Source organism: Cydia fagiglandana, chromosome 15 (assembly GCF_963556715.1).
Source record: "Cydia fagiglandana chromosome 15, ilCydFagi1.1, whole genome shotgun sequence".
In the NCBI taxonomy this organism is placed as follows: Eukaryota; Metazoa; Arthropoda; class Insecta; order Lepidoptera; family Tortricidae; genus Cydia; species Cydia fagiglandana.
In genome coordinates this window covers 13497313-13519616 of record NC_085946.1, presented here as the reverse complement: position 1 = coordinate 13519616, position 22304 = coordinate 13497313, and the positions used below count along the sequence as shown (strand labels likewise).

At 39.5% G+C, this 22304-nt stretch overlaps 2 protein-coding genes across 3 annotated transcripts in view; both read left to right on the top strand.

The window, feature by feature from the left end:
• Positions 1 to 22304, top strand: part of LOC134671410 (G-protein coupled receptor moody-like) — an 82228-nt gene that overhangs the window by 12263 nt on the left and 47661 nt on the right. The window lies entirely within an intron of this gene.
• LOC134671602 (uncharacterized) lies at positions 5833 to 8817 on the top strand. The gene is made up of 2 exons (XM_063529460.1): positions 5833 to 6314; positions 6375 to 8817. Exons 1-2 carry the CDS (start codon positions 5833 to 5835, stop codon positions 8815 to 8817), a joined length of 2925 nt encoding a protein of 974 aa, XP_063385530.1.

Here is a 22304-nt window from a genome sequence, read left to right as displayed (position 1 = left end):
TCAAAATATTTGCATACAAAGTAAACAGGGAACAGAGGGAGCTATGCAGTGTTGCCAACTTGGCATAAATGATGCCAGATCTGGCATATTTTCAATCGCTTTGACACCAAAATTTTCCATTTAGCATCTGGCATATTATTTAGCATAATTTAGTCTAAGCCAAATTTGCACCGACTTGGCAGCAACAATATGCGCCATCGCCTTATGTGGTTCATATTTTCATATGAATTTTGACTTTAGTGGACGGATGGACGTCAACGGACTATATAAAGTTGGTCAAGCAGATCGTGTCATAAGAAGAAGGCGGCAAATATGAAAAATGTATGTGTTTTAAGTGACTAATTTCAAGTGATATTTTTGTTTTTGTTTTTTAGCATAGGTATTTCAAAAAGCTTTGGCATAATTTTGGCATAATCTAGACATTAGTCTAGCATTTTTTCAAAACCCGAGTTGGCAACACTGGAGCTATGAGCTATCACCGGGGTAAGACTGTCACTTGTATGGAATCCTCGAACTGTTTTTCTTGCCTCGAGCAAATTAAACTGCTTATAAAGTATGTTAGTCTTACCTAAGGCTGCCATCCGTCCGGGTTTCCCCGGATTTGTCCTAGTTTGGAGGCGGTCCGGGGGGCTTTCAAAAAGGACACTTTTTTATGTGCGGAAACACCTTATTGAATTTAATTGTTTACAAAGTACTAGAAAGTAATTATCGTGTACAAAGTAGGTAAAAACTGTATAAATTAAATACACGTCCCGGGAAAAAATGCGATTTACGCCAAATGTCCAGGTTTTTTAAGTCTTTGTCCGGATTCGGCGGATTTAGAGATGGCAGGGTCAAAAACAAAACTGTGTTCGCGTCTTTCCTGTACACATACACAAGAGTTAAACCACAGGAGAGAAAAATGTACTGTTCGCGCGAACACGCTAGATTTCTCTCCTGTGGGCAATAGTTAACAGCTTGTGGGCATGTAAGTAATGATTTTATCATAGTTCTCTAAATAAAAGGAGGACAGCTTTTCACGTGGATAAGGGTTAAACAAGAAAATTAACCTTTATAGCCCTTAACTCTTGTGTATGTCTACAGGAAAGACGCGAACACAGTGTTGTTTTTGACCCGGCAGCCTCAGTCTTACCCCACCTTATCTTACGCGAACATCGAAGTTTCTCTTGGTTATTCGGGTGATAGAGAGGCAGATTAGTAGGATTTTTCGATTTTGTTATGTTCGCCGTAAATTTTAAAGTGGCTGAGTGAGCTTACTAAAACATTTTATCAGACATAGCAGCTTCTAATTGTATTTTTGTCTTTCGATGCTTAACTTTTCTTTTTAAACGTATTATGTTTCAAACTCCTATTGAAGTTAAAAATATTAAAATTTACTTATGGATAGTTTGGAAGATTGTAGGTATTCTTTGATTTATATACACCTTTGATTCTTTAAATACCTACAGCGTGAACAAAGTTATGAGAGTGAAGTTGTTGGAACATTTCTGTGTGTAACATACAAATTACCTTAATTAAGCATTTCAAAGTTCCTTTAAGAAAGGTAATTTTGAACAATTAAGTACTTACCTAGCTTCCGTCTTCGTAATCAAAATGTCTTAACATGATTAATAGACGTAAACGTTCATCTTCCTTCAGTATTTTTAACTAGAAATTACAATTATTAATAAGCTGAGCGGTGCAGTTAATTGTTCCAATCCATGTTTTGACGCTGATGCTTTGTTTTTTCATAATGTTTCTTTTTTTCTAGAATATAAGAAACACTCATAATTAAGATTTACTCATAGACGCCAATTTGGATACAATTTGGTGGATAGACAGAGTACCTACCTTATTCTGTATAAGTACAAGCGCAATATCACCGTATGTCCTAAAAATCTCCCACTGAGCTACGTATAGGTAGTAACTCAACAGAAAATAATACTTACATTTTTTTCGCGACTAGTTGTGATTTAATCCCGCCCAGAGTGAAGAGCTCTCCACTTCAACCAAATTTTATCCAAATCTAACGAAAATCAATAACGTAATGGAATTCTACTATGTATTTTCTTTTAATTTTTTTTTTCATTCTACTATTTTTTTTACTATTTAGTTTTAAAGCAACAATGAATCTGAAGTAAGCATCTATTAAATGAGTCAACAGCTACATCATAACTAGAGCAAACGGTCAACTTGTAAATTAATTGCTCCTAACATTAATGAGCAATTTTTCGCATGACTTAATACCAGCGCAACCCCACTACTGACAACCGCCGTAACAGCCATTGGAAAGCCATCCTGAATTTAGACTTAGTTGCCCAAGAATAAGGTACATTATTGAATGATTATTGCAATGACTTACGTGTGTTACGCCTGGTAAGGCAGAGCGCATGGAGGTATACCGTTAGTCCAAGTTCGTTGCGTTTTAAAATAATAGCAGGTTGTTTGAAAATAATTGTAGGAACTGCGAGGAAAATTGTTGTGTTGCTTATATTTGGCGCTGGACATCCGCCTTTCTAAACATGGTAACTTTACCAATTTCTTCCGGTCTTTTGTTCAGAGGGACTATTTGATTCGAGAAAGTGACACATGACGACATGTCTACCATAGTTCATTGTCCAAGTTTATAAAAAGACTTTGATGATGTCTTGACCGAACTGTCAAATTTTGCTTAATTTGTACCTATATTTTTTGTATATGTACCTATTACTTAATTTGTTTCGTTGTACAATTTTGCATATTTTGCCTTGTCTGTAAACTTGAAAATTTTGACAGTTCGTTATCACAAAAGTTGTGATAGACATGTTACGCCATTTTAATTTTCTATACTTTATTATATAAATATCTTACTGATTTATTTTTATATGTGAAGCGGAAGCGATAACACTATATTGTGTTCTTGATCTCTGAGTTCTCTGACCATATTTTTATAAACATTCGTCTCATTCATGCGATTAGCATATCTTGCGTGGGTACTCTGCCTCTAGTTGTTATCTAAAGATGCCTTTAAGTATTAAAAGTGAGTTATTTTTTATTAAAACGGTATCTGTTGAATGAAACGAGCTTCATTGTAACATTTCTTTGAATTACATTTTCAAAGTCATACTGCTATGATTACCTCACTAAAGCTTCTGCTTAATGGTAGGTATTCATAAATTCATGAAATCGATGTTATTGGAGCCTAGCTCCTTAGAATCGAATCCACTCCTCTCTCTCTCTCTTTTATATCGCTTTAACGAAGTTAATGTATTCGTGAAATGATTTTGTAAAAAAAATCATGTATTTAAATTTAAAATTACCGTGCCCCCGGCCATTCGAACATAGATTTTTTTATAAACCTAATCACTCACGTAAGCTCACTCAAACTCACGTAATTCCGATCCGTTTTGAGGATCCTCAAAACGGATGCCAATTAGGCAAAAAATAATAATAATTAGGAGAACATGTACTGCTAGTATTCGATTAAATTACGTGGGTTACTCACAGTGGTTTACAATAATTTTAATATGTACAAAAGTGCCTGCCCCGTCTTCATTGCCTTTGCATGAGTATTTTTATTAAGCGCTGGGCATTGATATGAACAGTATGAACTCCCCTATTCCCTCGACACCGCGCAAGGTAACGAGTGGTCACAAGTGCCCAGTGCCCACCCGCATACCCGATTATACCCGGTTAATACCCCAATTAGGTTTTATTGTCATTTACCACGTTATTGCCCTTTGGGTGCGGATTAGCCCGTAGCTTTAAATACACCTAGATATTTGACCGAGCGCCGTTTAAGTAAAATAAAATAAACGCGGTATTAAAGTTGCAAATATGGCTACCGTCATAAAGATTATCCCCAGCCGGGTTTTGTCTTTTATTATGTATAAATTCCAGGAAGTTCTGTTATTGGCTATGCTATAAGTTCTCATGTTTTTTGTATATTATTTAATGTAAACACTGTTGAACTTCTCAATAAAAAAAAAACGTAATAAATATGTTTGGACATTTTACAAGTATTTTATTCCTAGTTTACTCAGCATAATAGTTTTATTGAGTTCCGGTATGGGACAATAAACATTATAATATTTATAATACACAACTATGACAGGTATGTGGTCTCTGCCTACCCCTCCGGGAAATAGGCGTGATTATATGTATGTATGACATATGTAGGTATGTTATTACTTGGTACCTAAGTGTTTTTATCCTTTACCATCCTCATCATCATCATCATCATCATCTCAGCCATAAGACGTCCACTGCTGAACATAGGCCTCCCCCTTTGGGGGGCTTTACCATCCTAATTGCGGTAAATTTCCCAGCCTACATAACTATTTTATAACTTCAAACTCATAACATTTTCCGGGTCGTATATAAGGATTTTTTTTACTAGAACATCGAAGACCAACATCAATTAACAGTAACTGCATAGGTATTTCAACGCACTAGAGACACCGCATTCCATTTATAAATCACAGATAATTTATATACCTATAAACAAAAGACGGCAATGCCTGCCTGCGTTTTCCTTACAAGTCAGCAACCTTATTTAGGGCATTCGTATATGATTTGACCTTTAAATTCATCGAGGCTTTTTCCCTAGTGCCTGAGTAGCGGGAATGCTAAACGGATATTCAAATGAACTGAAGCTTTAAATAGGCTGGTTGCATTTTAATAGCTTCGCGTGTGCAGGAATGTAAGTTAAATGAATAGGTTTTAACCCTCATTTACACCTACCTAGGCTTTGCATGATTAATATTGTCGTAAATAGCTATTAGGGTTCATGCATGTGTTGAATTAGTCTTTACGTTTAGGTTGCTATTTTTACTTTTGTATATTATGTTTTACTTTGTGCTCACATATTATGTCAAATGAATTGCGTGGAATGTTTTATATCTAGTTATAAGTCTAGGATTCATGCTCCTTTCATACGTGCTTAATATTGTATCTATTTATAAGTCTAGGATTCGTGCTCCTTTCATACGTGCTTATAATTAACGAGATTGACAGAAATAAATAAAACTCACTCTGCATATAATGCCCACTAGTTCAGAGATACAAATCGCCCGGCCATTCCTATATAAACCCGCGCCATTTGTAGCATATTCAGAGAACTCAGAGAGCTTAACTCTATCACTTGCCTGAACACTCTCCAGTAAATAAACTCAGATATATGTGTTTTTATTTCACACAACACATATTCCGGTAAATGGAGGTATAGCGGACTTCGAGACAGCACGACGGCCAGCGCGTTCCAGCGGCGATTTTCTACGCTTCACCCAACGAACCCCTCATCACGAAAAGTTACAGTCTACACTCCACAGTTTGGTCCTTTTGAAGCCGGATGAAGATAGAAAAACGTACGCGCTGAGTTTCAAGCGACATAGCTTAATTCAGAATCAAGAAAGAAACACGTACGCGCTGAGTTTCAAGCGACATTGCTTAACTCAGACGGCAAGAAAGAAACAAGTACGCGCTGAGTTTTAAGCGACATTGCTTGACTCAGACGGCAAGACTGAAAAAAGAACGCGCTGGGCCTAGAGGTTCGCTTCGGCTCAGACCCAACCCCAATACCTTTCCGTACCCATTTACCGGCTTGCCGGTCGGACCGTGCAGCGTGTAGGTCGTCCTCCGCTCACGTGTCCTGGCAACTTTCGTTGCATGTGTCACATGGTTGATACCCACACACTGCTTTCGAACGTTCTAGGCATTGCACTTTGCCATTGCGGGAGATTCAGTGCCACGAGGGATCCACGCTACGCTTAGGGCCTGACGTTACGCTCAGTAACGGTCAGTCATAGATATAGGCAGGTCAAGTTAGGGACCCCCGCGTGTGTTAAGTGAAGTGAAGTGGTTCCAGCCAGAAAGATGTCCGAAAAGGAAGCAAGGAGCCTACGACCACGCACCAAGGGCCCGCCTGCGCCCGCAGCCAACATGGACACCCCTACCCCCTCGTCCGGTAAGACTACGTCCGGCGAGACAAATACGTGGAGCAAGGGCACCAGTGGCAACCCGAATGCTACCGGTGGAAACGAGTCGGTACACTCGGAAGCGTTAGATGCCACGGTAGTAAATCGTAGTAGGTCAGGTACGCTAGTGAATAAAGACGCCGATGCGCCGCCGTCGCCGTCGCGGGCGCCGTCTAATCGCGATTCGCATAGGAGTCGCAAATCGGTTAGGGAACGCGATAATAAATTGGCCGTGCTAATGGCCGAGCTCGAGGTTCGTAAAGCCCGTCTAGCCGTTGCTAAGACAGAGTCCGACACTGCAAATGTACGGCTGCAGATTGCGCAATTGAAGGCGCAGTCTGTCGGCAGCAGTGACGCGACCGTCGAAGCTACTAAGACAAAGTCCGACACTGCAAATTTACGGCTGCAGGTTGCGCAACTGAAGGCGCAGTCTGTCGGCAGCAGTGACGTGACCGTCGAAGAACGTACCAGAAGTTGGGTAGAACGACAAGCGAGGTTACAGCACGAGATCGCACAGGAAAACGTTAAAATCCCGCCGCCGAAACAGACCGCGCCACCGCCGCCGCGGGCAGCCGTCGAACGGACTAGCAAACCAACCCCGCGCACTTTAGAGGTACCGCACGGTACCTACGCGCCAATGTACCATAAACCGCCGGAATTACCTGCATTCGGCGGAGATATCACCGAATGGATATCATTTAGGGCAGAGTTCGAAGATACGTCGCCCATGTTTAGTGCCGTCAATAACGTCAGTCGGATTAGGCGCGCACTTAAGGGCGAAGCTCGGACGGCCGTAAAATCAATAATGTACACGGTTCAGGATCCGTACGAGATAATGGAAGCGCTGGAGCGGCAGTTCGGCGACCCTGAGGAGATTGTTCTTACGGAAATTTATAACGTTAAACGCATGCCGCGTTTATCCGAAGACAATTCGAATATAACCTCATTCGCCGCGCATGTAGCGAATGCCGTCGCCACCATTAAATCCTTGCGTCAAGAGAAATACTTGCACGCGCCTGAGCTCGTGAATAAAATCGTGGATAAGTTGAATCTGATAGTGCGCTATGAATGGGCCAAATATAGGCAGTCTAACGTAGAATCACCCGGGTTAGTTGCGATATCCGAGTTTCTTAACGAAATTAGCACTGCGGCCAAGCGCATAAACCGACATAAGCCGTCCAACAGATCACGGAATGCAGTGAACGCGGTTTCCTCTGCGCGCGAACCGAGAAGATCGAGCCAAGCTCTCTCTGGGTCTCGCGCCCCCGCGTTCTACCGTGACACGTCTGACGAATCGCGGAGTTCAGGGAGTGCGGTTTCCTCTGTGCGCGAACCTAGAAGATCGAGCAAAGCTCTCTCTGGGTCTTGCGCCCCCGCATTCTACCGTGATACGTCTAGTGGATCGCGAAGTGAACGAAGCGCGGTTTCCTCTGTGCGCGGGCCCAGTCGATCGAGCAGCGCTCTCACTGGGTCTCGCGCCCCCGCGTCCTTTCGCGACTATAGTTCGGATTCGGAGTCAGATTCCCGCGAATCATACACACGTGATACGAGAAATAGATCGCGTTCTAATAAATCGACCGTAGCTCAAGTAAAGCACCGCGATAGTAATTTAAAGAAAAAGCCAGCGTCAACCACAGCTCAGCCCAGGCAGCAGACATCGTCTGTCTCTGTCTCGCGCGATGCGTGCGCCATATGTAAGAACGGCAAAGAACACAAAGTTAGTGAGTGTTCGAAATTTCTAGCCGCGACTATATCTGAGCGATGGGACTTGGCAAAGGGTGCTAAATTGTGCTGTAGATGTTTAGGCGCGACTCACCCTAAGCCTTATGGGTGCCAATATGTCGCGTGTGGCATGAATCAGTGCGAAGCCGGACATAATAAACTATTACACGGTCGAAACGCGGCCGCGTCCGCGAGCGGTAATAGAGTCCCGGCAGCACCTGCAGTACTCAATGTTAGACTGCCGCAGACGTGTCACAAAGTCATGCCTGTAGAGGTGTCGGAACCGTTAGGTACCGTCCAAACCCTCGCGCCACTTGACGAAGGCGCGACAATGACTTTGACGCTACACGGAACTGCGGACAGAATCGCGCCCGCGGTACAATTGGTTGGGCACGCAAAGCCTAATACCGCGGACGACGAGGCCTTACAACTTGTGAAACGGCATTCTGAGGTAGAATCATTAGGCGTTTCGCAAAAGTTGCCTCGGGTCGACCCCGACCAACGTGCGCTAGATTTACTAGAAGCCACCTGCGAAAAGATACCGGGGGAGCAAAGGTATCGCTCGGGCTTACTTTGGCGGTCAAATGACGAGAAACTCCCCAATAACCAAGCGCAAGCATTGCAACGGCCGTACAGTCTAGAACGAAAGCTAGACCACGATGCGAAACTTAAAGCCGAATATGCAAAGTGTATGTTGCTTGACAAAGGTTACGCGGAGAAAATAGACTCGCCACCGCCCCCCGAGGCACCCCGGACGTGGCCTCTGGCGCATTTCCCAACTTTTCACCCGCAACGCGGCAAAATGCGATTAGTTTGGGACACGGCCGCCACAGCTTGCGAACGTTCGCTTAACAGCGCGCTGTTGGCTGGCCCCGACCTGTTAAAGTCACTTTTTGGCGTATTAATGCGCTTCCGCGAAAGTAAAATCGCGGTGTTAGCCGACGTCAAACAGATGTTTTTACAGATCGAAATAATAGAGCAAGATCGCGATATGTTACGTTTCGTTTGGCGGACAGGGATCGATTGGGACAGGCCTATATCCGTCTCACTCGCACCCGCGTGGCGATCGTTCATTGATAATGTACGGTTAGTTCGCGCCACCGCTGGTAGTCTGGTTGCCGCCGAGGTTTTCAAAGCCGTATTGCTCGCTAAGAAAACGTAAAGAAACTGCATGAAGGTGACGTAGTAACGAGGAACGTGGCCCAGAGGCGTAATCGCCCAGCTATATCCTGGCCTGGATGGCCATTGTTCGCACACGCGCAGGTGACGTCCGCCGCCCAGTTTCTAGACTCATCCCCATTTACTCCGCGCATGAAGACGGTGTTAACACACGTGGGGCAGACTGTCGTAAATAGCTATTAGGGTTCATGCATGTGTTGAATTAGTCTTTACGTTTAGGTTGCTATTTTTACTTTTGTATATTATGTTTTACTTTGTGCTCACATATTATGTCAAATGAATTGCGTGGAATGTTTTATATCTAGTTATAAGTCTAGGATTCATGCTCCTTTCATACGTGCTTAATATTGTATCTATTTATAAGTCTAGGATTCGTGCTCCTTTCATACGTGCTTATAATTAACGAGATTGACAGAAATAAATAAAACTCACTCTGCATATAATGCCCACTAGTTCAGAGATACAAATCGCCCGGCCATTCCTATATAAACCCGCGCCATTTGTAGCATATTCAGAGAACTCAGAGAGCTTAACTCTATCACTTGCCTGAACACTCTCCAGTAAATAAACTCAGATATATGTGTTTTTATTTCACACAACACATATTCCGGTAAATGGAGGTATAGCGGACTTCGAGACAGCACGACGGCCAGCGCGTTCCAGCGGCGATTTTCTACGCTTCACCCAACGAACCCCTCATCACGAAAAGTTACAGTCTACACACCACAAATATGTATGTTCTATTTGAAGTAAAATCAATAGTACTATAAGTAAACTTGATATATCTGAAAAAGGAAATAAGTCTTACTAAAATATAGTAGGTACTTATAAGAAAAATTTATAAGAAAAAGTATTTTCATGTTGCTACTTTTTACAACAATTAATTTACATAAGAGTATCTGTACATTTACCTACCAAGTACCATACCCAATTACCCACCCATCGTTTAATGACCGTAAAACGGGGTGAGTAGGTTTCGCGGGGAGAGGTGGGTTATGAATGGGGAGAGAAGGTTTGAGAGGGAGGTGAGAAGGGATTTTAAGGCTACTGCTACAAAAATAATGTATTCCAATTTTAAATGGAGCTATAGTAATACGCATAATAAAAAAAATCGATCCAACAATCTTCCAAAATCACCTTTGTATGAAAACCCCTCTCACCCCTAATACGAGGCACTACGGGGTAAGGTGGGTTTTCCTCTTTATCGTCAAAGTTATGAAATATGAAACTGCCCAAAATAAAATAAAAACTAAAATACAAACGTCCGGAACACTTATTAGTTATTATACACCATTCAGTTTATATGTAAAAATAAAATATTATCGAGGTTTGAATTTCAGTTTTGACCCTACTCACCCCATTTTACGGTTGTTTAGATATTAACCTACATTTATTGAGTTTACAGGAAACATTTGTTCGCATAATTATTATTTTACTAATAAAATAGTAACCAATATTGTAGCTGCGTGGGAATGTCATAAAAAATAGTAGGTAATAGGTATGATATTACCTTGCATATAATGCGGAACTGCAAGGTCGAGGGGTCTTCAATTGACGCGCAGTAGTGACATGGCAAGTTGCGCAGGGCAAGCACGAAATATCATCTTCCTTGTATGTAGACATCATAGTAGATACCTACTTACATATAATAGAGTAATCTGACTTAGCAAACTTACTTACTTCGTTCAGTCATTATAGATTTTGACCCGTGAATAATTAGTTCTTGGATTTTTTTTTCGTAGGTCCCTTCGGGGGGTCACTGGGAGTGTAAATTCAAAAAGTATACTGAATGAGGCTCCTGCGTATATTCGAAAAACGGTTTTTCTTGAATAACTCTCGGAAGTCAAGAAACTGGCAGTGTGTAAACAAGAATATCGCGATTATTCCACCGACAAGATGATGATGGATCTGCATATAAACGTATATATTTACCTACGGGCACAGAATAAATAATAGTACTACGTACAGAAGACTCACTCTCTAACAAAACGCGTCTGTTAAGATCGTCACAGATATGGCCGCTAGGTGGCGATAGCGCCACGCGCGGCTTATGGCAAACCCCAAAATTGGGGCCGAACGGATGCACTTTTAGCTACCTGTAGCGAAGCGACGAAATCGCGGAGTGAGACACGCCTGCTACGGGTGGTATTCCACCTATCCAATTTATTTTTCCTATGTGTATTGCGTCTCACATTTTCCTTAATGAGAGAGTGAGACGTAATGACATTGGACAAAGAAATTGGATAGGTGGAATACCACCCTACGCAAACCTCACAAATGACACGTGTAACGCCGAAATTAAACGAAGAACGTCAACAGTTTACTGGAATCACTTTTCCTACACCTGTGCTGATATTTAGGGTTCCGTACCCAAAGGGTAAAACGGGACCCTATTACTAAGACTTCGCTGTCCGTCCGTCCGTCCGTCCGTCTGTCACCAGGCTGTATCTCACGAACCGTGATAGCTAGACAGTTGAAATTTTCACAGATGATGTATTTCTGTTGCCGCTATAACAACAAATACTAAAAACAGAATAAAATAAAGATTTAAGTGGGGCTCCCATACAACAAACGTGATTTTTGACCAAAGTTAAGCAACGTCGGGCGGGGTCAGTACTTGGATGGGTGACCGTTTTTTTTGCCATTTTTTGAATTATGGTACGGAACCCTTCGTGCGCGAGGCCGACTCGCACTTGCCCTGTTTTTTCCTTAAATCATACCCATTTCTCATTAAAATACCGTTTCCCACGCCCAAAGCCCAGAGGATCTACCGCGAACCATGTTCGACGTGTTGCCTCTCTGTCGCACTTGTATATTCGTACGTAAGTGTGACAGGGAGGCAACATGTCGAACGTGGTTGGCGGTAGGCCCTCAGGTTAAATTACATTGCTTTTCGTGACCTTCACAAGTTAATAATATTTGGAACGTGGAGGTATAAAATGTACTTATAGCTACAAAATTAAATTATCTTTTACGTAACTAGGTGATATGGGAGTCATTCACCTTAAATAAGCTCCTTAATAGAGATGCACCGGATATCCGGTATCCGGCCTATCCGGCTATTATAATATTTGAAACTTTCGCGTTTTGAACACATATTAACTCACACCCGTCTAACCCCGTCCCTCCCCCCGTCCCCCGCCCGTCTATAATGTGAGTTAATATCCGGCTATTATTTTACTATCCGGCCGGATACCGGATAGTACCATTGCTTGATTTCGGAGTAAACAAATTGGATTTAAGAAACAGACACGGTCATAATCGTACTTGTTTATTATTTTAAAACAATTTAATCATTCTACTGACTTGCACGCGCACTCATTTAATTCGAACCTAGAAATGAGTCCGCGCGAACGTTTACTAGGAAACAGGTGAAACCTGCAGAATATGCATCTGAAAAACCGAAATGTATTTAGGTATAGTTCCGCTGGCCGAATATTCGGCGGCCTGATACCGGATATTCGGCTGATGGTCAGGCCGTATATCCGGTATCCGGTATCCGGCCAAACAACTATCCGTTGCATCTCTACTCCTTAACGCTCAATCAGGAATTAATCACAGAGAAATACTTACAGAAAGTATTTTTAGGCGCGAAGTTTTCCGCCCGTATCGCCCAAGATTGATGATAACACACGGCGCGATTCGGGAAATGAATTAGATATTAACTAGATACGATATAGTAAAGATATGTGACGTCCCAAGGGTAAAGGTACCTTATGGCAGTTGTCGCTTGCGCTATTATTAACGCCGCTCCAATATTATTGCGGCACTATGTGACGTAAGCGCCGGCCGCCATAAGGTACCTTTTTCCATGGAACGTCACATATCTTCACTATTTCATATCTACTGAATCTCTCATTCATTTCCCGAATCGCGGCGCCGGCCGCCATCAGGTACCTTTTGCAGTGGAACGTCACATATCTTTACTATTTCATATCTAGTGAGTCTCTAATTCATTTCCCGAATAGAGCCGACAATCTATTAAGTACATAGTTGGGAACCGATCGATTTTCCGTGTATCAAACGGACTTCTTGTAAGTTTGGACGCTGACGAAACGATTTGTGTCATCGGTTTATGTAAACAGCTATGAGTCAGTCCTATAAAGTTGTGACTCCCACGTTATACAGTAAATTCTGGTGATTTAAAAACGCCTGTTACACCATTTTGAGCGTCACAGCGACGGCTATTCATGTTGTCAGCATTTAGCTTGTGAAATTTTCACTACCAATATCCAGGAAAAGTATTTAAAAAAAGGAGCAAGTTGTTCAGTTGGCAAAATTCGAATTTAAACTGTTGTGAGTCATAATAATATTGAATAATTTTACGCTGCTCGCACTGTTAATGCTCGAGAAGGGAGACCTATTAGGCTCTCCGAAACATGTCGCGCGAGTGACTAAAAACACACACTTTGCTTGTCCAAATTAACTAGGTATTTTCTTTATTCGTATAAGAAAAGAAATGCGAAGTTTTTATTCTACACTAATATTTTTTACATAGTAGCGCAAGGTGCGACCTTAAATAGATTTGCGCTCACAATTGGTCAACTACCATTTTAACCGGCGTTTAGCAATGACCGACTTTTCACGTCGACGTCACTCACAATGTTAATCAATTCCACAGATCCGGTAGTGCTCTATTAATCTGTTTCCACATGGCTAATCCTCACTGAGATGCTAGCATTTCTCGCTGTCGCAAACCAACTTACATTTACCGTTACCCAACATACTATCTCAACATTCCCATTCATTTTTCTGAATATAAACGTTTCTGCGCGGGTTTTATGACTACAAATTTAAGTTTGTAAACCAGCGGGCCTACCGCGAACACCGAAGTTCGCAAATTGAAAGTCTTATTACTCCAACGCTCCAACTAAGGAGTAATTAGAGTGACAGAGAAAGATGCCCGCAATTGGGTAGGTAAAGTTTTATGAAGATAGGCAAATTATATTTTTTCCCGATAGTATTCATTATAGCGATCACGGAAATGCAGCTCTTTTATTTTTATATCATTTTATTGATTAAATATAATTTTTTAAATGATCGATATGACGTTTGTGAGATGGAATGGCAGTTCCGACTAATTCCTTTGCACGTAGTAAATGGGACGGGAAAGAAAAAAAAAACGATGTCAACTGTCAGTGTCACTTAGCTCTCATTCCCGAAAAATAACGGACAAGCCTCATGTTACCTTGCGAATTGCTATTAATGTTATCATTGTGATTTTCGACGACCTCAGCACGACCCACGGACTTCTGATTCCCCACGACATCTGCGCGTATTTGGACAAAGATTGAATATACTTTCGATAACTTGGCACTGCATAATTATTGGACAACGTTTTCTTCCCCACCCCTACACGACGGCCCCTACGCTGACCCTTGGACAGAGTTTTGCAAGAAAAATAAGCGAGTTCATACGAGATTGCGAGCAGATTCTACAAATTTGAAATTATTATCATAACAGTGATAAGCACAATGCCGTTGAATTAGAGGAGGAATGGCCGTACAGGAGTACGTATCCGTGAAATACATAGGTACATAAAACTTTCTTCACTTGTGTTTTGATTTTTATTATTAAATTGCCATGAGCTGTTAAGTTCGTAAACAAGAAATCGGTCTAATTTTTTCTAACAATTTCAACCATCTGTTAGTTTTGTGTGGTTATCCTCATTTTATGAATGTTGTTCTTATTTTCAGGTGGATGTAAACATTCATTGGCGGTATTATACTGATGGCTAATTAGAACCATTGAGCCATGACATACTTCCTTGCAGTGTTATTCGGCTAAGCCTCAAGCATCCTGTGAATCTGAAGGATATAGTTATTTCCATAAAAAAGAGCAATCGAATTAGGACCAAGATATCCCGAGAATCTAAAGACATTTTATAAAAAATGCAATAAAATGAAAATGGGAGACTCTCTTATTTTAACAATGTTACAAGATCATGACAATGTTATGGTCTATACTTATTAAAATTTTAAAACCAACATGTCTTTATCTTTGACTTGAAAATGTACAAATGATTTGGGTTAAGTTTTATGAAATGCAACTTATGCTAAAAATCTATTATTAATTATATGTCAAATTATCGTGAACTCGATGTTGCTTAAGGCGTATCCAGATTAGTCAATTTTTCGCCAATCTGATTAAATTGCCCGATCGAATCGGGACGTACGGACGCAAACGCCAATTTGGCTCGCCCAATTCAACCGCCGATAATGACCAATAAAATGAGGTGCGGACACAAGAACACCAATTTGTGAGGCTAGTATTTTCGTTATGGGGCATTTATTCAATTTAAATGGGTCTAATATCACCATAAATCTAAAATTGGAGATTGACGCCAATTTCATTTCTGATCAAATCGACCGATTTGATCAGTCCCGTCTGGATACCGCTTTAGCACCGCGAAAGGGCGCTGCGCGGTGCGCGCGGATTGACGCATGCGCGTACCGTATGCTTTGTATCTATGGTAATATAATTTTAAAAAATATGCAAATAAAAGGCGGCAAAGTTTATTCGTTGTGCAATACTCAATAAGTTACCGCTTGTTATTTTAATACTCGTAATAAACAAAATGAGTTCAAGTGACGAAAACGACCTGGAATAGACGGCACACCGCCTCATTTGAAAGCAGAAGCAAACTTAATAATGAATAACTAGTTTCCTGCTAAGTCCTGGGACAAATACAACAGGACTTACGACATGCTCATGCTGTGGAAGGACACAAGAAGGACAGCCAAAACGCAAGAAACACCTACTCTGAAACTTCTGTGACCAAGTGAAAACTAAAAAGCCATCTACATTTAATATAAACTAAGAATAAGTATGCGTTGTTTTTTTAATTGTATTCGCGTCACTTTACCCCTATTAAATACGCTTTACTAAATTGAATTTGTTTTATTTCCTCACATAATTTGAGAATAGTGCTTACTATGTATACCTCAATGGAAGCAAAAATGTAGTATTTTTGCGAGTTGATTTGATACACTTGCTACTTGTGTATAGTGGCAAATGTATTAAACCCGCAATCAACACTAATCAATATGTAAACAGGCCCCAACGTGAAGCACATTTACCCTACAGACATACTTATCCATATTGACCATATTTGAACCTCTCAACTCTCTTCAAGGGCACGCCACACAGCGTGATTCTATATACTGTTGTAATGTTAATGCTTAAGGATAATAATTTGTGGATTTATGAAATAAAACGAAACGAAATTTACTGGATTTATATTATATTATTTTGGATTTATATTATAAGTTTTCTAAAGTACAGTCGCCATCAGATATATTGGTGCAGCTAGGGTGCTCATAAATATCTGAACACGCCTCTATTATCAGGGCGTGCGTGTTCAGATATTGTGAACACCTTGCCAAGCCCATATATAATAGCCAATAACGACCTAGTTATAAGACTATTACAATCTTAATCATTATGTATGTATAATACAACAATCACGTTTATATAGTCCTCACAAACGTATAAGTTACCATTTTGGCCAATATATCTTCAAAGCTTGGCACCGAATCGCTGTTAAAGACTTTGGTGTGCTCAAATACGCTGAATTTGGAAAGTAACGTTTGTACTTCCTACAAGACGGTACGACGCACTTTGAGTTCATCTCTGTAATATTCTATTTCCATTCGAACGTTTCCGGGATCGTCTCCATCTATTGTGTTGATACTGAGATCCAAAATGACTCGTGTAGCAGTCCAAGAGTCGTGGTGGAGGCGTTAATGAAAATGTTCTCCAAGAAGCAGTGCCAAGTAGTCGAAAGCAATCGTTATCATTATCAAAATATCCGTGTTGATCGTGCTAGGGACGTTAAAAATACTTATTCTAGAAATCACACCGACATCCAATTACAAGAAAACACAAATGTTTCGTCCGACCATTATTTTCCAATTATTTGCAAGTTATTTTCCAAGAATGACACTGACAGTTGACATCGATTTTTTTTCTATCTCGTCCCATTTACTAGGCGCAAAGGAATTAATTACTCGAATCTGCCATTCCATCTCACAAACGTCATATCGATCATTTAAAAAATTATATTTAATCAATAAAATGATATAAAAATAAAAGAGCTGCATTTCCGTGATCGCTATAATGAATACTATCGGGAAAAAATATAATTTGCCTATCTTCAAAAAACTTTACCTACCCAATTGTCAAACTTCGGCGTTGTCGGTACGTCCTCAGGTAAGCATGCGATTTAGACCTTTAATTCGTTAGCTTAAGTGCTATTGTGTTATCGATTACGTGGGTGGTTTGTTTGTAATGCCTCGTTCCGGCGTTTCGTAGGATAATGGTTTGGCAGAAGATTGATGGAGTCTTAAAAAGCGCGCGTTGTTGGCAGCAAATAAGGACGGTCATTGAGGAAACGGGAAATTGAGAGCGCTTATCAAATGGCGGTTATGTGCGTATATGGTATAGGTAAAATGCAAAGTGAAAATTTTCTGAGTTGGTTCACTTGGTTTTAATTGAAATAAAAGTCACAATTTTATTCAAGTTAGTTTTGGGCCATAGTCGGGAGATTTCGAACTATAGTTGGATGGTTTTACAGTACCCACGAAAATTCAAATTGCTAAATATTAACTTATTACAATATTTTTTTATGTGTGTAGGTTCAAATACAACACCGTTGATAAAGTTTAGAATCTGATACATAGGTTCATTAATTAGGTACATATCAGATTCTGTACTTTATCAATGGTGTTAACTCTTTACTCATCATTTGAAAAAGACAGTAGAAAGACAAATAAATAACTTATGAACTAAATACATCTATAAATAATACTAAATTAAAACTAACAACCCTAAATATATCTAAAATAAAATAAAGAATATAAAAACTACTCAAAGAGGCCTCCCCGCGCTACCCCCGGCGCAAAGGCGCCCATCACACTCGCTGCGTTACCGCGTTGAATTGCGATGGACAGCCTTTGCTAAATTAACATCATGACTCGTATCTGTATCTTTAGGTATTTAAATAAAAGTAAACAAAATCTATCACCAAATAGCTCCTTAAGCCAGTTGAGGGTAGATGAAAACATTACATGATCAAATAATGTAGGTTAAAGTCACGTCTTTCAGTGACTGATCCAGGCGGTTTGGTATTTGGTTGGTTAACCAATACATGTTATAACTACCCGAAAATGTACAAATTGTTTGTTTACTTTTATTTACCATTACTAACTGGTGGATCATTACTAACCTATAGTTCGTTTTTTTTAGCATTAGAAAAAAGGTAAACAATCTTGATGTGTCTTTTAATTGAAAAACACGTTTTTAAAATAAGTCACGGCAAATATGTAACAATTATGAATCAAATACGATCATTCATATTCTTCTGCTTTCATAAGTAATAGTTTTTGATTTTTAAAAAGCGTTTTTCAATTAAAAGACTTGTCAAGATCGCTTACCTTCTTGCAAGTTCTTTCTAATGCTAAAAAAAACGAACTATAAAGTTAAGACCTGTAACTAACCCTTTTTCTGCAAATAAATAGGAATCTGAATCTGAATCTGAATCTTAAATACCTAAAGATACCGAGTATACATACTTACCTAGTAAGTTAATTTTAGATATCCACCTAACTATTTTTGCCGCTGAATACCGATAACCACCATCTAAGGATGTAGCCTACACAGGAATGTAGGCTAATCGCTTCGCATTATCACAAATCGTTTACAAGCCGGCATTCCCCTAATCCAGGGGTCTCCGAACCCCGGCCCGCGACACGTTCCAATCCGGCCCGCCGACACCCAAAGCGAGTGAACACTGTCCGGCCCGCGGGAGCTAGGTTCCAGGGGTTCAGCATTAATTGAGAGTGAAACTGTTCCTAACAGCAGCAACCAGACGCCCTCCCCCGACGCAACAACCGACGATGGCAATATGGTCCTCAGATAAAAAAGTTTGGAGACCCCTGCCCTAATCGGTAAGATACATCTCCACCTCCGTATACAGAAGTAAATGTAGAAAGTCAGAGGTCGCGAACATTTGGACTGCTCCTCGTTAACGACCTATTGAAAGGTCAAAGTTCGACTGTATTTTTTTAGGGTTTCGTACCCAAAGGAAAAACAGGACCCTATTACTAAGACTTCACTATCCGTCTGTCTGTCACCAGGATATGTCTCATGAACCGTGATAGCTAGACAGTTGAAATTTTCACAGATGACTGTATTTCTGTTCCCGCTCTAACAACAAATATCTACTAAAAAGTACGGAACCCTCGATAGGCGAGTCCCACTTTTTCTTTACCAGGTACAAAAAAATCAGAGTAATTTAACTTTGAAATTTTGGCTAACAATAATTGGTATGCAAATTGACAAATTATAATGGCTATGATAACAATTTCATTTGTTCGAGCAATTGTATTTACATTGTGCAGTGGGACTTTTGACGACATTTGTGTGTATATGTAACGATAATTATTCTAATACAAATAGTCATAGCACACATAGGTTTTCGGCGAGGTACACATTTTAAACAGTAGCAACTTGTAGGTGGGTACAAGCACCATTGGTTGTCAACTTCTGGTAAGTACCCGAATTACAAAACTATAGGATCATTATCAACTTATTAGTCTTTCTAGACGTTTACACCACAAAATAAACATTATTTAAGCAGTTTGTAAACAAAACAACGACAAAAAAATACTATTATGACAGCTAGGTACCTAATTTTTTTATTTGTCTTCTAGCGCTAGCGTATGCAATATACATATAAGTAAAATATAAGAAGAAGGTGTTTTTTTTAGTTCGAATAGGCATCTCACTCCTAAAATAAGAAAAGTTTGTATTATGCTTACTGCGAAGAAAGTCATTTTGATAAAGGGAAAGCATTTTACCTTTCGATACAATCTTTAATAGGGTGGAAATTTTCACGTTTTCTTAACAGGGCATGGGCCCATACTTTATTCTGACGCAAAAATTCCAATGGCATTCCAATTTAATACAAATTTGAATGCATGTGTGCCTAGACAAGGTGACAATCGCTTGCGCTACATCGAAACGTTTTGAGGCGCTCTACAATTAAATAGTGCTAGCGGTTCGCCAAAAAACGCTGCAAACGGTGTTAAAAGTACGAAAATCGGTACGATTGATCTTTAGGCCCTTTGAATCAATTTGACCCGAAGCACCAAAGAAAGGAATACTAGTTATGACGTCATCTTTTAATTGTATGGGATAAAAAAAAATCAGAAACCTATCGTATCGTAAATGAAAGGGCTTTTTAAGCCGATTCTAAAAATATATTGGATCGGAGAAATCTATCGGTTTTGTAGTGACTGAAGCGGTTAAGCATAAAGGAATGCGATTTCAATGTTATTTTTACTCGTCTAAATTTTATGTAAGAATCTTTGGCTAAAGTGGAAGAAGGGAAACCTGTCACTGTCACATCACATAGTATCCTGAGTCTGCAACATTTGACTCGAGAAATATTTTATTTTTGCTGATTTTTATCTGCGTGTTACAACAAATGTCAGAATTTACACACGACGGAACATATTTATTTGATTCATGCGTAGAGGGATGGTTGAGGGTGACAGGTATTTCATTCTTTACTGTGGGCATAAAATAATATTTTCTCAAACATGCAATAAAATATTGATGTTATGTTCCTTATAATAGGCTGCGAAGTATGACGTTTCAGGTGCGGCTAGGACAAAAGGTCGTTAATGGAATTTCATACACATCTTGCAGGCCTAGGCCGGCAAAGTCCTCTTTTTAATTTTCATTTCACAGATATTTGTGACACAGCATCGTGGCATTCATCCATTAAAAAAAACTAGAGGCAGTATTTGCTTTATGGTTCGTAATGACACTCTGCCACTACGCCTATAAAAAAAAAAAAACAATGTTTGCTATAATTTGCAGTTTTATTTGTATAAAATCAACATGAACTTAATAAATAATACATTCTATAATTTTATAATTTTAAATTATAAATTTAACTACACAAATAAAAACATTTAAAATATTTCATCTAAACGTTATCGGTAAAAAGGTCTACTCAAACACGCGTAGTTATTTTTTTTAAATTGTTATGGAGGTAAAGTTGAAAAATATTCATTCTGTTTTATTGGATTTATGGTGCGTTGTTGATTTTTTGACTTTAATATGAGTTCCGACGAAATAATGAAATTAATATTAATTGTAATCGTAGGTGTTGGAATTGGCAGCGTAAGCAGAATTGATTTTAAATAACTTGCTGCCTCTGCCGCCAAGTCAAAGACGAAGTATGTATATGGTTGCTTATGGCAATTTTATTATTTGAGAAACTAAGAAAAATGGCTTACAGTTTATTAGAAACAGTTTTGTGGCATATTTTAAATGAATGTAACTACAAATTCGTCAACACTGTGGAAATTATACTTATTTACTCCATGCATAAAGCAACGATGTATGTGAAACATGATATCAACATGAAAGACTATGTAAACTTATGTGACGAAAACAACAGTCAGACGGATAAAAGGCGAAAAAATCAAAGATACATGAAAATATACGGGTAGTAAAAATACACGACTCGTGTAAAACATACGCGTGATAATGATATAGGTACGTGTTGGTTATATTTTGGGTGTAGTTTACTTTTAGTTTTTTCTATAAATAAAACTTGGGTTTCGTGGATTTTTTATTTTATTTATTTCATTGCATGTTTGAGAAAAGCACTATACATACCTCGGCGGGAAATGGGGTTGCCCGCGCTCAGACCTATCCGGCCTCGCTTCGCTCGGCCGTCTATATGTCTTCGGCCGGCAACCCCTTTCGTCCCGGCCTCTGTAGTAATGTACTATTTTTGGATCGTGAGTGTATAATTGTGCATTAATGACCAATTAAACTACGAGAATTTATTGTAATAAGACTTTAGTATAAGATTAAAACTAATTGCTATACCCTGTCAGGGTTCATGTTCACATATTTATTTATTTATTTAAAACAATTATTTTTACACGGCATTACTCGTACGGCATTCATATATTATGTGTACCTTGTATACTTATAATGTTGTACATGATTGCAATGATTAAATGAGTATGTTTTTTTTACTATTTAACAGTGAACGCATATATTTAGTATGGAAACCGCTTTTAGGAACATTACCGTTCAAATTCTCGGGCCAAATTAGCACACATACAAAATTACGCCTACATTTAAATAAGACGACGCGTTTACAGAGCCTGTAATCAAAGCTGGTAAACAAAATAATAGTCATCTTTATTACACTAATGGTACATAGCTAAGTGAAGATGAAATGCATATAATGTCAATAACTACCAATCAGCGACATTAATCCGCTAATAACCTTCTTGCTGTACGTACTGGCCGCTGAGAGTTTGCGGTTCATATTTGATTAGAATATGACTTGGACAGGGATAGGTTTATGCCATACATTGAAGAACCAGTCAAATAATTCACGTATAATAATTTAATGCAGATTAAAAGATAACTAGTTAA